The following is an 11,238-nucleotide window of genomic DNA, read 5'->3' as shown; positions in this document are numbered from 1 at the left end:
TATGGATTTATACGAACATAGATGTATAGTATTTTTAAGTGTATGAGCCAGCTGTTGGAATTTTTCAGCATCTTAAAAAGTCATATTCTCAAAGAAAACAACTGTATCTGGTTTTCTGAAACCTCTGTCTTCTATTTTCCTCCTTCCTCTTTAGCTATTTCTTTAAATACAAAATGAGAGGAAAGCTACGTATTTTTGTCTTCCATTGTATTTTCTTTAGAAAGACCAGTTATTCTGTCATGCAGACCAAAGAAGGAAAAAAGGCCTCTACTTGATACAGTGTTTTATTGAAAATCATCTAAAAATAACCTACAAGTTGCAGAAAGACATTAAATGATTCAAGTCATTAAGATATATTATTTAAAGAAAATTTTCAAAACTATCAAAAAATTATCATCTGTACAAGCTAATCTGTTATGTTAACTGGCTGAATTTTCTTGAAGGCACTTCCAAAAGGCGAAGAGTAACAGATGAGCGCGAGCTGCGTATTCCTTTGGAATATGGGTATGCAAAGTAGGATTTCTCTCGTTGCCTTTCCTCCACATATGTGTGCATGTTTGATTTCTCACTCTCTGCTGTTAGTAAAAGAACTGAATAGACTGCATGGTATTCATTAGAGCAGAAGAGCCAGAGCAAAGGGCAAAGAAGTTAATATACTAGAAAACTGAAATTCATCCGAACTGCAGTGTTTAGGTATGGCGCATCTGGAATGGAATCACACAGTCAGGTGGGAATAGGACTGAAAAAGAAGCAAGCAAGAGAGAGTCATTGGCAAAGGGCTGGGACGCAGTTAAGAGTATGAGTGGTTTTTGTGAAGATGGGGGTTAAAGGACAGTAAAAGCCACTATGGCAAAACTGGGGGGACTTGCCCAGAGTTTGGCTAAAATGGTTTAGGTGGAACTGAGACTGTTTACGTTAGAAGTACATGATCCCCGAGGAGCAGAGAGCCAAGTTCACTTTACTCTTTCCACTTAAAGCTTTTCAGGTGTAAAACATCAGTACACATTGACACATTACTGAATTGGTCCGAAAATGCAAAGTAATACCAGTTAACGATTTCTAAGAAATTTAATGGAGTTTAATATTTGTAAATTGGGTCTGATTAATTTTTCATTGAAATACTTAGTTAATCAAAATAATGATAAATGTATCTGAGTCGTATGATTGGGGACTTATATTTGTTTTATTTGTATTTTTCCTGCTGTCTAAAAAGCATGTGTTCTTAATTTTTTTTAAAAAAAGCTTTCTTAAAATTAAATATGTTATAACCCTCATTTCTGTTATGTGTAGCTGGCAAAGAGAGACAAGAATAAGAAACTTTGGAGGGCGCCTTCAAGGAGAAGTAGCGTATTATGCTCCATGTGGAAAGAAACTTAGGCAATACCCTGAAGTAATAAAGGTACATACTTTTCACCAAATAACATACATTTGGTGCCTATTACGCATGTTTATGGGAAAGAAAAAGTGCTCTCCTTTCTCAGAAAATATTCTCTTGTATGAGACTAATGTACTTAACCTAAAGTGATCTTCTCTAAACCCATAGCCCCTTGCTAGAATATGCAAAACATTAGTGTCCTGAAGAAAGCTATACATCAAAGCTGGGTTGTAATTATTAAAACCTGAAGTGGAAAAATATGTGATTTTTTCAGTATCTCAGCAGAAATGGAATAATGGATATCTCAAGGGACAATTTCAGCTTCAGTGCAAAAATAAGAGTGGGTGACTTCTATGAAGCCAGAGATGGACCGCAGGTATCCACTTTTTAAAAAGTACAGTCTTTAAAACAAAACGTAGTACCATAACCTAAATGAAGTAAATTTCACTACACTCTGGAGCATTGACTTTTGTTAGTTAATTCATGCAGCTATACATATAACTTTGTGGTTAACACACACCAAGGCTTCAATCCACTATATTCCAGTAACAAGGAGCTTTGACATAACAGATTTCTTTTTCAAATTTTTTAAGTAAACTTTCTCCTGTTTATTAATTTTGTCAACAGTTTTATAATTTATACAGGTATAAAAGTATCTGCATGTTCACATGAAATATAGGAAAACATTAGTTCCCTGAAAGGTAAACTGACTGAAAGGTAAATTAATTTGAATAGGAAAAACATGCTGTTGGAAGTCAGTCCAGAAGGGAATAAAAATATGCCTTAGTTTTTTTGGAAGATCTTGTCCATCTGATTATGCCATGCTACATGATCCATTTTCACGGTGGGGGGGGGCAGAGGGAGGGAGGGAGGTTCCTTAATATTAGGGATGTAAAATTTCTGCTTTTTACAGAAATTTAATTTTTTAGTTAATTATATACATTTCTGAAAATATCACCATAACTCCCTTTTTGCTTATGAGTTAAGTATACAACCTTACCAATCAGCACAAAGAACCCACTGTAGAGACTTCATTTCCTATATGTTTCCTTTATTGTTTTGCTTTTGTTTCTTACTTGGATTCAGCTGCATATGGTTAACTGTTTGCTTTAACTTTATTGGCTCCATTGAAAGAGGTCCTAGTTAAGGAGTGAGGAGACCATTCTTGTTCACCCATGAAATAGTTCTGTGATTTCAAACAACATCAGAATAATGCCCCCTTTTCCTCAATTTCTTTGTCCGCAAAATAAAGGCAATAATAATTTTACTTCTGCCTCCTAGGATTATGGTGAGGTTAAATGAGATCATATGCATGAAAATGTTTCAAAAGGTTAAATTGCTCAGCCAACTGCAGTTGATATTTTCTTTCTTGATTGAATCTTTCTCCCTTTTGGCCCATTATAATGCACAGAAAGACATTTTTTTCTGGCAATAAATATTTTCTAGTGTGAGTGGGCAGTTTTTCCATCATATCTTACCCTCTAATTTTATAGTTAGAGAAATAAGAAAGGCCTTCCTAATTCTGCAGGAGATTTATTTTGAGAGCTCAAAGATTAAGGGAATTTTCCAGGATCATACAGTCTCAACCAGGCAGAGACATAACTAGAACTCAGGGTTTCTAAGTGTTCTTTTGCATTCAACCTATTACCTATTTTTTATTATTGTCCATGACTTTTTAAGGGATAAGTTATGTCCAAGTCCACTTGTTTCTTTGCTGGTAATTCTAAAATGCCAAAATAGATTTATTTGAGGTTTAGCTTCTTTACTGAAATATATTCTAGAATTTTTCTCTTTTTATTTTTTAAACTTAAAAAAATGTTTAACTTAAACTAAATCTGTCACCAAACAGATTTTCAGAATTTTGGAGTTATTTTACCCACTTCCATATATGCTGGATCAGTTTCTTGTCACAAAAAAATGTTAGAAGACAATAATTTATTTAAAAATTCGAATCATTCTTTAATCTTTTGGCTCATGTTATCAAATCTTTACTTGTCTTATTTCTGCCAAAGGTATCCTTATGTTTTTAAGTTAAATAGATTTTTGTTCTGAGAGAAAAGCTAATTACTGTTCAATACATAAAGGATTTTTAGTTTTGTATCAGTGATAATTAGACTTAATCTATAAAGCCTCATTAAGCAGAGTAAAATGTTCTTTGACATCCATTCACTTTTTATTAAGCATAATCAGTGTTTTCCAAATGCATATTGCTTTGTTGAGAGATCAATTCATGAAGGAAATATGATGAATTACTAAATCTAGAATATGTTAAGCTGCCAACATTTCAGCAGATTGCTCAGGGAAAATATTAGCAATTTTGAGAGCACTTCTGTCAGTTTAAAAAAAATTAGTAAGTTGGATTCGTTTTAAGATACTTTCAGAGAACAAAAATTAAAGGTAAGTAACCCAAAAAAGTTTAGTTAATTAATTAGTGATACATATAGTACATACAGTTGTAGAACCGTATACATTTCCATATATGATCAAAATGTATAAGATATAGGTAATTAGAAATGTGTATAATTATGTAAAATTTTCTATGAAAATGAACAAAGATTATATATTTTTGTTAGAGAAACTATGATCTGTAATAATTTGATATGCCTAAACTTTGTAGAAGATGTAAAATATAGTTTGTCCAAGCCACTGTTGCTATGCAGAGATGATCTGTATGTGTACAATATGTCTGCCTTTATACAAATTGTAGAAAGGGAATGATGACTGTATATATACTGAAAAACAAAACTGCATATTGGAAGGACTGAGAAGAAATGTGTCAAAATTTTAATGATAGATGTAATGATTGGTGATACAATGGATCATTTTTTTTCTTTTTACTTCTTACAAGTTTCACATTTTCTAAATTTGCTTGTATTACATACAACGTGAAAAGCAACTTTCTATTAAATAAATACATATGGTGCGCCTGGGTGACTCAGTCAGTTAAGTGTCCGACTTTTGGTTTTGGCTCAAGTCATGATCCCGTGGTTTGTGAGTTAGAACCCCACGTCAGGCTCTGTGCTGTTAGTGTGGACCCTGTTTGGGATTCTCTCTCTCTCTCTCTCTCTCTCTCTCTCTCTCTTTTTTCTTTCTCTTTCCTTTTTCTTTCTCTGCTCTTCCCATGCTCATGCTCTCTCTCAAAATAAATAAATAAACTTAAAAAAATAATAAATAAATACTTCAATCCCTTCTAATAAAGCTAAGCATTCAGTTTTCCAAAGGCATAGAAGTTGTACATAATGATTTCAGATATTACTGCTACAGTTTTCCAAGCCCCATTTATCTATTTTGGGTGTTTAATATTTGCAGATTCATTGCTATTCTTAGTCCCTTTCCTAAACATTTGCATTGGAAAAATAAACTTTCTCCATCATATTTTTCCTTTTCCTCTTAAACTTATCAAAAGTATCCAATATTAGTTCTGTAAGTTGTTACTTTGCTCAAGGCATTTCAAAAATTTCAACAGTGGTAATGCAAAGCTCTATATCTTTTTTACAAATGAAATTAATGGAGTTTCTACTAGATAATTCGAGTCTGCAGTAGAGAACCATGGTTTTTTTGTAGCAGTTATTTTTCAACTCAAGATTATTTCTGAACTTAAGAGAGAGTATGCATATATTTATTAACAGCAAGCATCTGAAAATATTGACTAACTTTGGATATAATACAGTGGGATGAGAGGTATGAGAACTTACATTTATTGAAATTTAAGTAAATTCATCATTAAAGGACAATCTAATGATTACTTTCAAAAATAAGAAAGCAGGGTGCCTGGGTGGCTCAGTCAGTTAAGCGTCCGACTTCAGCTCAGGTCATGATCTCACTGTTTGTGAGTTTGAGCCCCATGTTGGGCTCTATGCTGACATCTCAGAGCCTGGAGCCTACTTCGGATTCTGTGTCTCCCTTTCTCTCTCTGCTCCTCCCCCACTTGCACTCTGTCTCTCTCTCTTAAAAGTAAATAAATGTTAAAAAAATATTTTTTTAAAGTAAGAAAGAAAAGCCTTTAATTCAGAGTTGACACAAGAGATGGTGAGAAAAGACTCTATTCATTATCAGTGTTATTTATTTCAGTCTATAAATGTGGTAAATATTTATAGAATCAGCTACTTGTCAGTATCTATTGATACTTACATGTCAAACACTTCCTACAGGCTTCTATAAAAACTGTGATTTTAGGGGTAATAGGCTTCATGGAACAAAATGAACAATATTATAAGGCCATGGTTTACTAGCTGGCTGCCTTCTATGTTAGTCAGTGAAACCCTTTTGAAAAGAGTATAAGGTAAATAAATTTTTTATAGATTTCTGCTTCATCACATTATAAAGAACTTATTGAACCTAACATTTGTCATTGTTTTCATTTTATTTTGGTTTTGGGTGTCAGGATAATAAAAAGTAAGGATGAGCTAGGTATACGTTGGTAAATATAAAATAAGATTATTTTTATTTACCTAAATATTATATTTAGGTAAAAGAGTATTCATATTTTATTAGGAATATATGAAGGCTTCACAATAAATTATTAATGACATAGATTATTTGAAATATATGATAATCTACTTTGAAAAGTATTGTTGTGAACTGCAGAGAAGAAAACATTTAAGCATAAATATAATTATAAAATTTATTTTTCAACCAGTATGTTCACATGCATAGACTAATGAATGTTTACTGTATTCAGGCTGTAAAAAAAAGAAAAAGAAAAAGAACGATGCACAGAAGGAACAAGTTAAAAGTGACTTAGAAAATATTGCTTTTTCTATTTGAGATGTATATATTTTTAAAAGATATGTATATATTTTTTAATGGCATAAGACCATGAGAAAAGAAAGATATTTATTGTTCTTACTGAAAAGAACCATTTTTCTTAGTCATTTAATCAATAAATATTTGTGGCAAATACTTAACGTGCCAGGCATTTTTCCCCGAGGTAAATTTTCCTTAAAGGCATTTACCATAAAGAAAACGGTGAACACATTTCACTACAGAAGTGAACTTGAAGGCCTGGCTTTGAAAAAACAAAACAAAGCAAGTGTTTGTAGAGAAACTAAAAAGTACAAAAGAAATAAAAGTTATGATTACTGGCTTAAAGAGGTAAAACACTAAGTACAATGCTATCAAGTTAAAATCAGGGTTTTATTAGTAAGGAATTTAGGGACACTTCACAATAAAGCAGACAACATACAGTCTCTGGCAAAGATTATAATGCTGGTAATTATTTCATATAAGTAAAGAACAAAAGATTGGGAGTCAGCAACCAGGGTTCTAATTCAACTCTGCTGTTAACTGTCACACCTAATGCAACATAGCTGTGGGGCTATATGGACACTGAGAACATGAAAGATCAGTACCAGAAATCTAAAATACTGAAAATTTATGTCACTAATCTACCAGGTAGGATTTCTGATGGCTAGGCAAGGGCCTATACTAGGAGGCCAACCGTATGAATCCAAGTGTGGAGTTAAGGAAGTATTTGAAGGTCGTGACTCTTAGAGGGTAACCTACTGTGAGTAACTGGAAAGCAGGGCCAGCCTTGTGGAACAATTGTATCAAACCATATCTTTCTCACTGGTTTTTAATAGGTGATACCCATCTCCCAGGAGATAATCTTACTCTTTCACATCTTTGAAATGCTATTTAGTATATGATATTAATAAACCATATGATTACAGTGGATTAAGAATCCCTAATGCTGTAAAGTTCATGGTACATAAAGTTCTCACTACCTGCTTCTGGCACCATAAAGTAGCCAAATATAGACATAATGCTAAATTATGAAATAAGCATAAGGAAATTCAACAGAACTTTGATTTTTCTCATGATACTAGCTTTAGTGTTTTCTTAAAATAGGAAGTCCTGTCAAAAATATTTGATGCCTCACTTTGCCTGTGCTCTTAAGATTTTTTCTTAGACTCCAGTCAGGATAATTCAGCATCCTATGTTGCTTTGAAAAACTGAAACCTACTTTTCTAGGCCTTAGTATCCTCACCTGTGATGTGCAGTATATATACCATAGGTCTTTAAGATCAATTCCCTTTTAGGTATCACATTCTAAAAGCTTTTTTATAAACTAATTATTGGGAAGTAAAGTGTTCTGAAAGTACACTTACAAAGAAGAAGTAGTGAAAACATCAGTTTTGTTTACTTGAACTGTGGTTAAATTTACTGAAAACTAGCCTGAAATCAATTTGGTAAATGATCAATTCACTGAATGACTAACAAACCTAAAATTGACAGATCAAATATCTTACTCCAGCTTTAAAATCTTCACCTCAGCTGTTTTACTACCAGAGTCAAAGACTGGAATAGAGAAATAGGTCCCAATCCAGTAAAATAAGAGTAAAATTTATCCATTCACTTATATAACATCGAGCATTGGAGAAGTATTAGGCATCTCCAATATTAACATGGGAAATAGACTTTTAGTGGCCCAGCACTGCAAATCCATGCTGAAATTGCTGCAGCAAAGTCTTGGTGATATAAAAACTTAAAAAAACAAAAACAAAAACAAAAAATCAGTGACTTGGCAAATAGATTACTCGGTGAATTGACTTTTGGTGGACTGGTTTTCTTCTTTTACTTACATACTCTTTATCCCCTAAATAAGTCAGCCTACAAGTATGTAAAATCAAACAACATGGGAGCAACAAAACAAAAATAAAGATAAACTCTGATATAAAATTGAAGCAGGAATGAGACTTGAGAATACATTTCATTAAAACTTGAACATATTGCTGGTAAACCACAAATTGACATTAGCTGCCAGTAAAATGTAGGATCCTAGTTAATTACACAATTCAGTGTAAAGGAAAAAATGAGTAAATTGCTCATGAGATGTTCAATAATACTTTGGAGTATCATTTATGAAGAATAATGGAAATGTTGAAATACAAAATCATATGTAGATTCAATTTCATATAATTTTTGAATTTCTGAATATAGAAAACATTTTTAAATTATTCATTTAAAATAAATGTTTTTTTTAAAGCTCTATTTAGTTTTTAAGATGTAAAATACCTGAGAGTAATGATTTTATTTGCAGGTTTTCTCAAGTATTTTTTCATCCTGTATCTTCAGTTCAGGATGAAAACCTCACTATCATTTCCCTTTTCCATGTTACCTAGAGACCCCTCCCAACTTTAATCACCTCTCTGGTCTCCATTCAGACTTTTCTCTTTCATATACAGGTAGTCCTCCCTCCTGAAAGACCAATGTAATCACCTTTCTTTCCAACTCTAATTCTCAAGCCCTAATTCAGACCATCATTATTTTTTTTAAGTGGACAATTCCAACAACTTCTTGTCCCAACCTCTAAACTCTTTTTCAAATTTATTACAACTCAGCACAGTACATTAGAAGATTCTCATTTACCTTTAGAGACTGCTATGTCTTGTACAAAATAGGTGCCTCAACACAAGTTTATAAAACCTTACAGTCTTTTTAAAAAAATTTTTTTAATGTTTATTTATTTTTGAGAGAAAGAGTGAGACAGAGCATGAGCAGGGGAGGGCCAGAGAGACAGGGAGACACAGAATCGGAAGCAGGCTTCAGGCTCCGAGCTGTCAGCACAGAGCCCGACCACGAACTGTGAGATAATGACCTGAACCGAAGTCAGATGCTTAACCAACTGAGCCACCCAGGCACCCCAAAACCTTACAGTCTTATATTTTACTTTCATAGTGCATTGCAGACAATATGGTGTAGTATGCTTATTAATTATTTTGTTTAGTCTTCTGAAATAAAACATAAATCTTTTTTCTTCTTTGTAGTATTTATAGAAATGAAGGTGTTGCTGCTAAAGTTTGAAATTAGTAACTCTTGAAAGCAGAATGATAATGGTAAAATAAGCAATCTGTCACCATCCCCATCATGTTGATCATCTGTTTTCTTTGTATCCATTTTCTTTGTATCCATGTCTTAGTCAAGAAAGATTATTTTCAGGAGCCATTTACTATGTTAGTCTTAGAAATGAAGAAAAAATAATATGCTAACTCTCTTGATGCATAATTTTTTATTGACAAAAAAGCTTATAGCATATGAATCAAGTGATATAAATTCTGTTTCCTTTTTCTAAAGAAAGATTCATCGAGAAAAATACTTATTCTTTTTCCTTCTCACTTATTTTGACGACTCCATGAATTAAGGATGTATTTTAAGCTTCAGGTTTTCCTTACAGTCTATTTCTCATTTTCTGAAACCCAGGAGTCAGAAGACTGTATATGTAGCACAATATATGCAGTTCCCTTAACAAGTATTTACTTTATAAATGCCAAGGGCAAAAATGTAAATGAAAATGTCACTATATTTGGTAAATTCTGAACACCAACATAATCTATTCCTTTCTTGACGTAGGTATGTTTTCCTAGCTGAATAAAACATAACTGTAAAAATTGTAACTGAATAAAAAAATAAATTGATAAAACCCTTTAAATTTTGGCTTAAGTTGACTTTATGATTAATAAGATAGTTTAAAAACTGAATGTAGATTCCTTTACAGACTCTTTTATTAGTCTCTCTCTTCTCCAAGTGTCACAAATGTCACTTCTCTATTTTTCAATTTATGTGATGCATACTGCCTTGGTGCCTAAAAGCATAACAGAAAAATAAAAATCTAAACGAATCAAAAGCTTCCCATACTGGTAAACATAAAACTGTTTTGATGACTTTCTTCTCACTGGTTTGTGGCATTAAAATGCAGTTCGTAGAACTGTTGTTCCTATTGACTTCATTTGAAATCTGAGGAAAAATTTTTTACTTCCTTCAGAATTACTTTGTAAAATTAGGGGTGCCTGGGTGGCTCAGTTGGTTAAGCATCCAACTTCGGCTCATGTCATGACCTTGAGGTCCGTGAGTTCAAGCCCCACATCGGGCTCTGTGCTGACAGCTCAGAGCCTGGAGCCTGTTTTAGATTCTATGTGTCCCTCTCTCTCTGCCCCTCCCCCACTCACTTGCTGTCTCTCTCTCTCTCTCTCTCTCTCTCTCTCAAAAAACATTAAAAAAGATTTTTTAAAATTATTTTTCACATGAGAATTACTGCAAATAATTAGTATAGATATTATTTTTAACATACAAATATGGATTATATTCATTTGGGTTTTTTGACACAATTCTTCTGTGACATAATCTTGGTCATGCATGCTTTCGTGGCTGAATATTGTTGTCAGTCACTTATCAAATATAAAAACATCTTTGTAACATCAATCAATTACATGTAGAGGTTAAGAGCCCAGGTTTTAGAGTGAGATAGTCCTAGGTTCAAAATACAGTTCTATTCCTTGTTGCCTCTGTACCTCAGGAAATTATTTAACCTTACTGGGTGTGAATTCCCTCAGTTGTAATGTTGGAACAATAAAACCCACCATATTAGAAGTGTTGTGAACATTAATGTATTGAAAATGCCTGGAACAAAGCACAGTGCTTGCAATGTGGGATGTAACTCTCATCCAGGATGGTAGCAGGAGTAGTATTTGTATTTTTAATACCCATTGAATGAGATAATCAAGATTTCTTGCCCCAGATTAGGAATCATGGAATAAAAAGTAACTCAACCACTTTTTATTGTTTTTGGTTGCAGAACTGACTACAGTGGTTCAAGCTAAATTCCTAGTTTAACATTCTTTTAAGAAGAAAGCACATTTTGAAAATTTCCTTAACCTTCATATTAAAGGAATTATCTCTCTCTCTTTAAGTTTATTTATTTATTTTGAGAGAAAGAGAGAGAGAGCATGTGCAAGTGGGGGCAGAGCAGAGAGGGGGGAGAGAGAATCCTAAGCAGGGTCCACACTGTCAGTGCAGAGCCTGATGCAGAACTCTGAACCCACAAACTGTGAGATCATGACCTGAGCCAAAGTCAGAGCTTAACT

The 11,238-nt window shown here is 33.2% G+C and overlaps 1 protein-coding gene across 26 annotated transcripts in view; it reads left to right on the top strand.

The window, feature by feature from the left end:
• Positions 1-11,238, top strand: part of BAZ2B (bromodomain adjacent to zinc finger domain 2B) — a 322,262-nt gene that overhangs the window by 227,817 nt on the left and 83,207 nt on the right. For 16 of the 26 annotated variants that reach the window (XM_030328076.2, XM_030328088.1, XM_030328087.1 and 13 more), the window contains 3 exons: positions 444-504; positions 1,291-1,399; positions 1,650-1,751. In XM_030328076.2, coding sequence (XP_030183936.1) covers positions 444-504; positions 1,291-1,399; positions 1,650-1,751 — 272 coding nt within the window. The remainder of the gene's footprint in view (positions 1-443; positions 505-1,290; positions 1,400-1,649; positions 1,752-11,238) is intronic. The other 10 variants (XM_032594414.1, XM_032594416.1, XM_030328089.2 and 7 more) reach the window with 1 other exon arrangement.

The sequence above is a fragment of the Lynx canadensis genome, chromosome C1 (assembly GCF_007474595.2).
Source record: "Lynx canadensis isolate LIC74 chromosome C1, mLynCan4.pri.v2, whole genome shotgun sequence".
Classification (NCBI taxonomy): domain Eukaryota; kingdom Metazoa; phylum Chordata; class Mammalia; order Carnivora; family Felidae; genus Lynx; species Lynx canadensis.
Note: the sequence above shows the minus strand (reverse complement) of the source record. Positions and strands in the feature narration are given on the sequence as shown.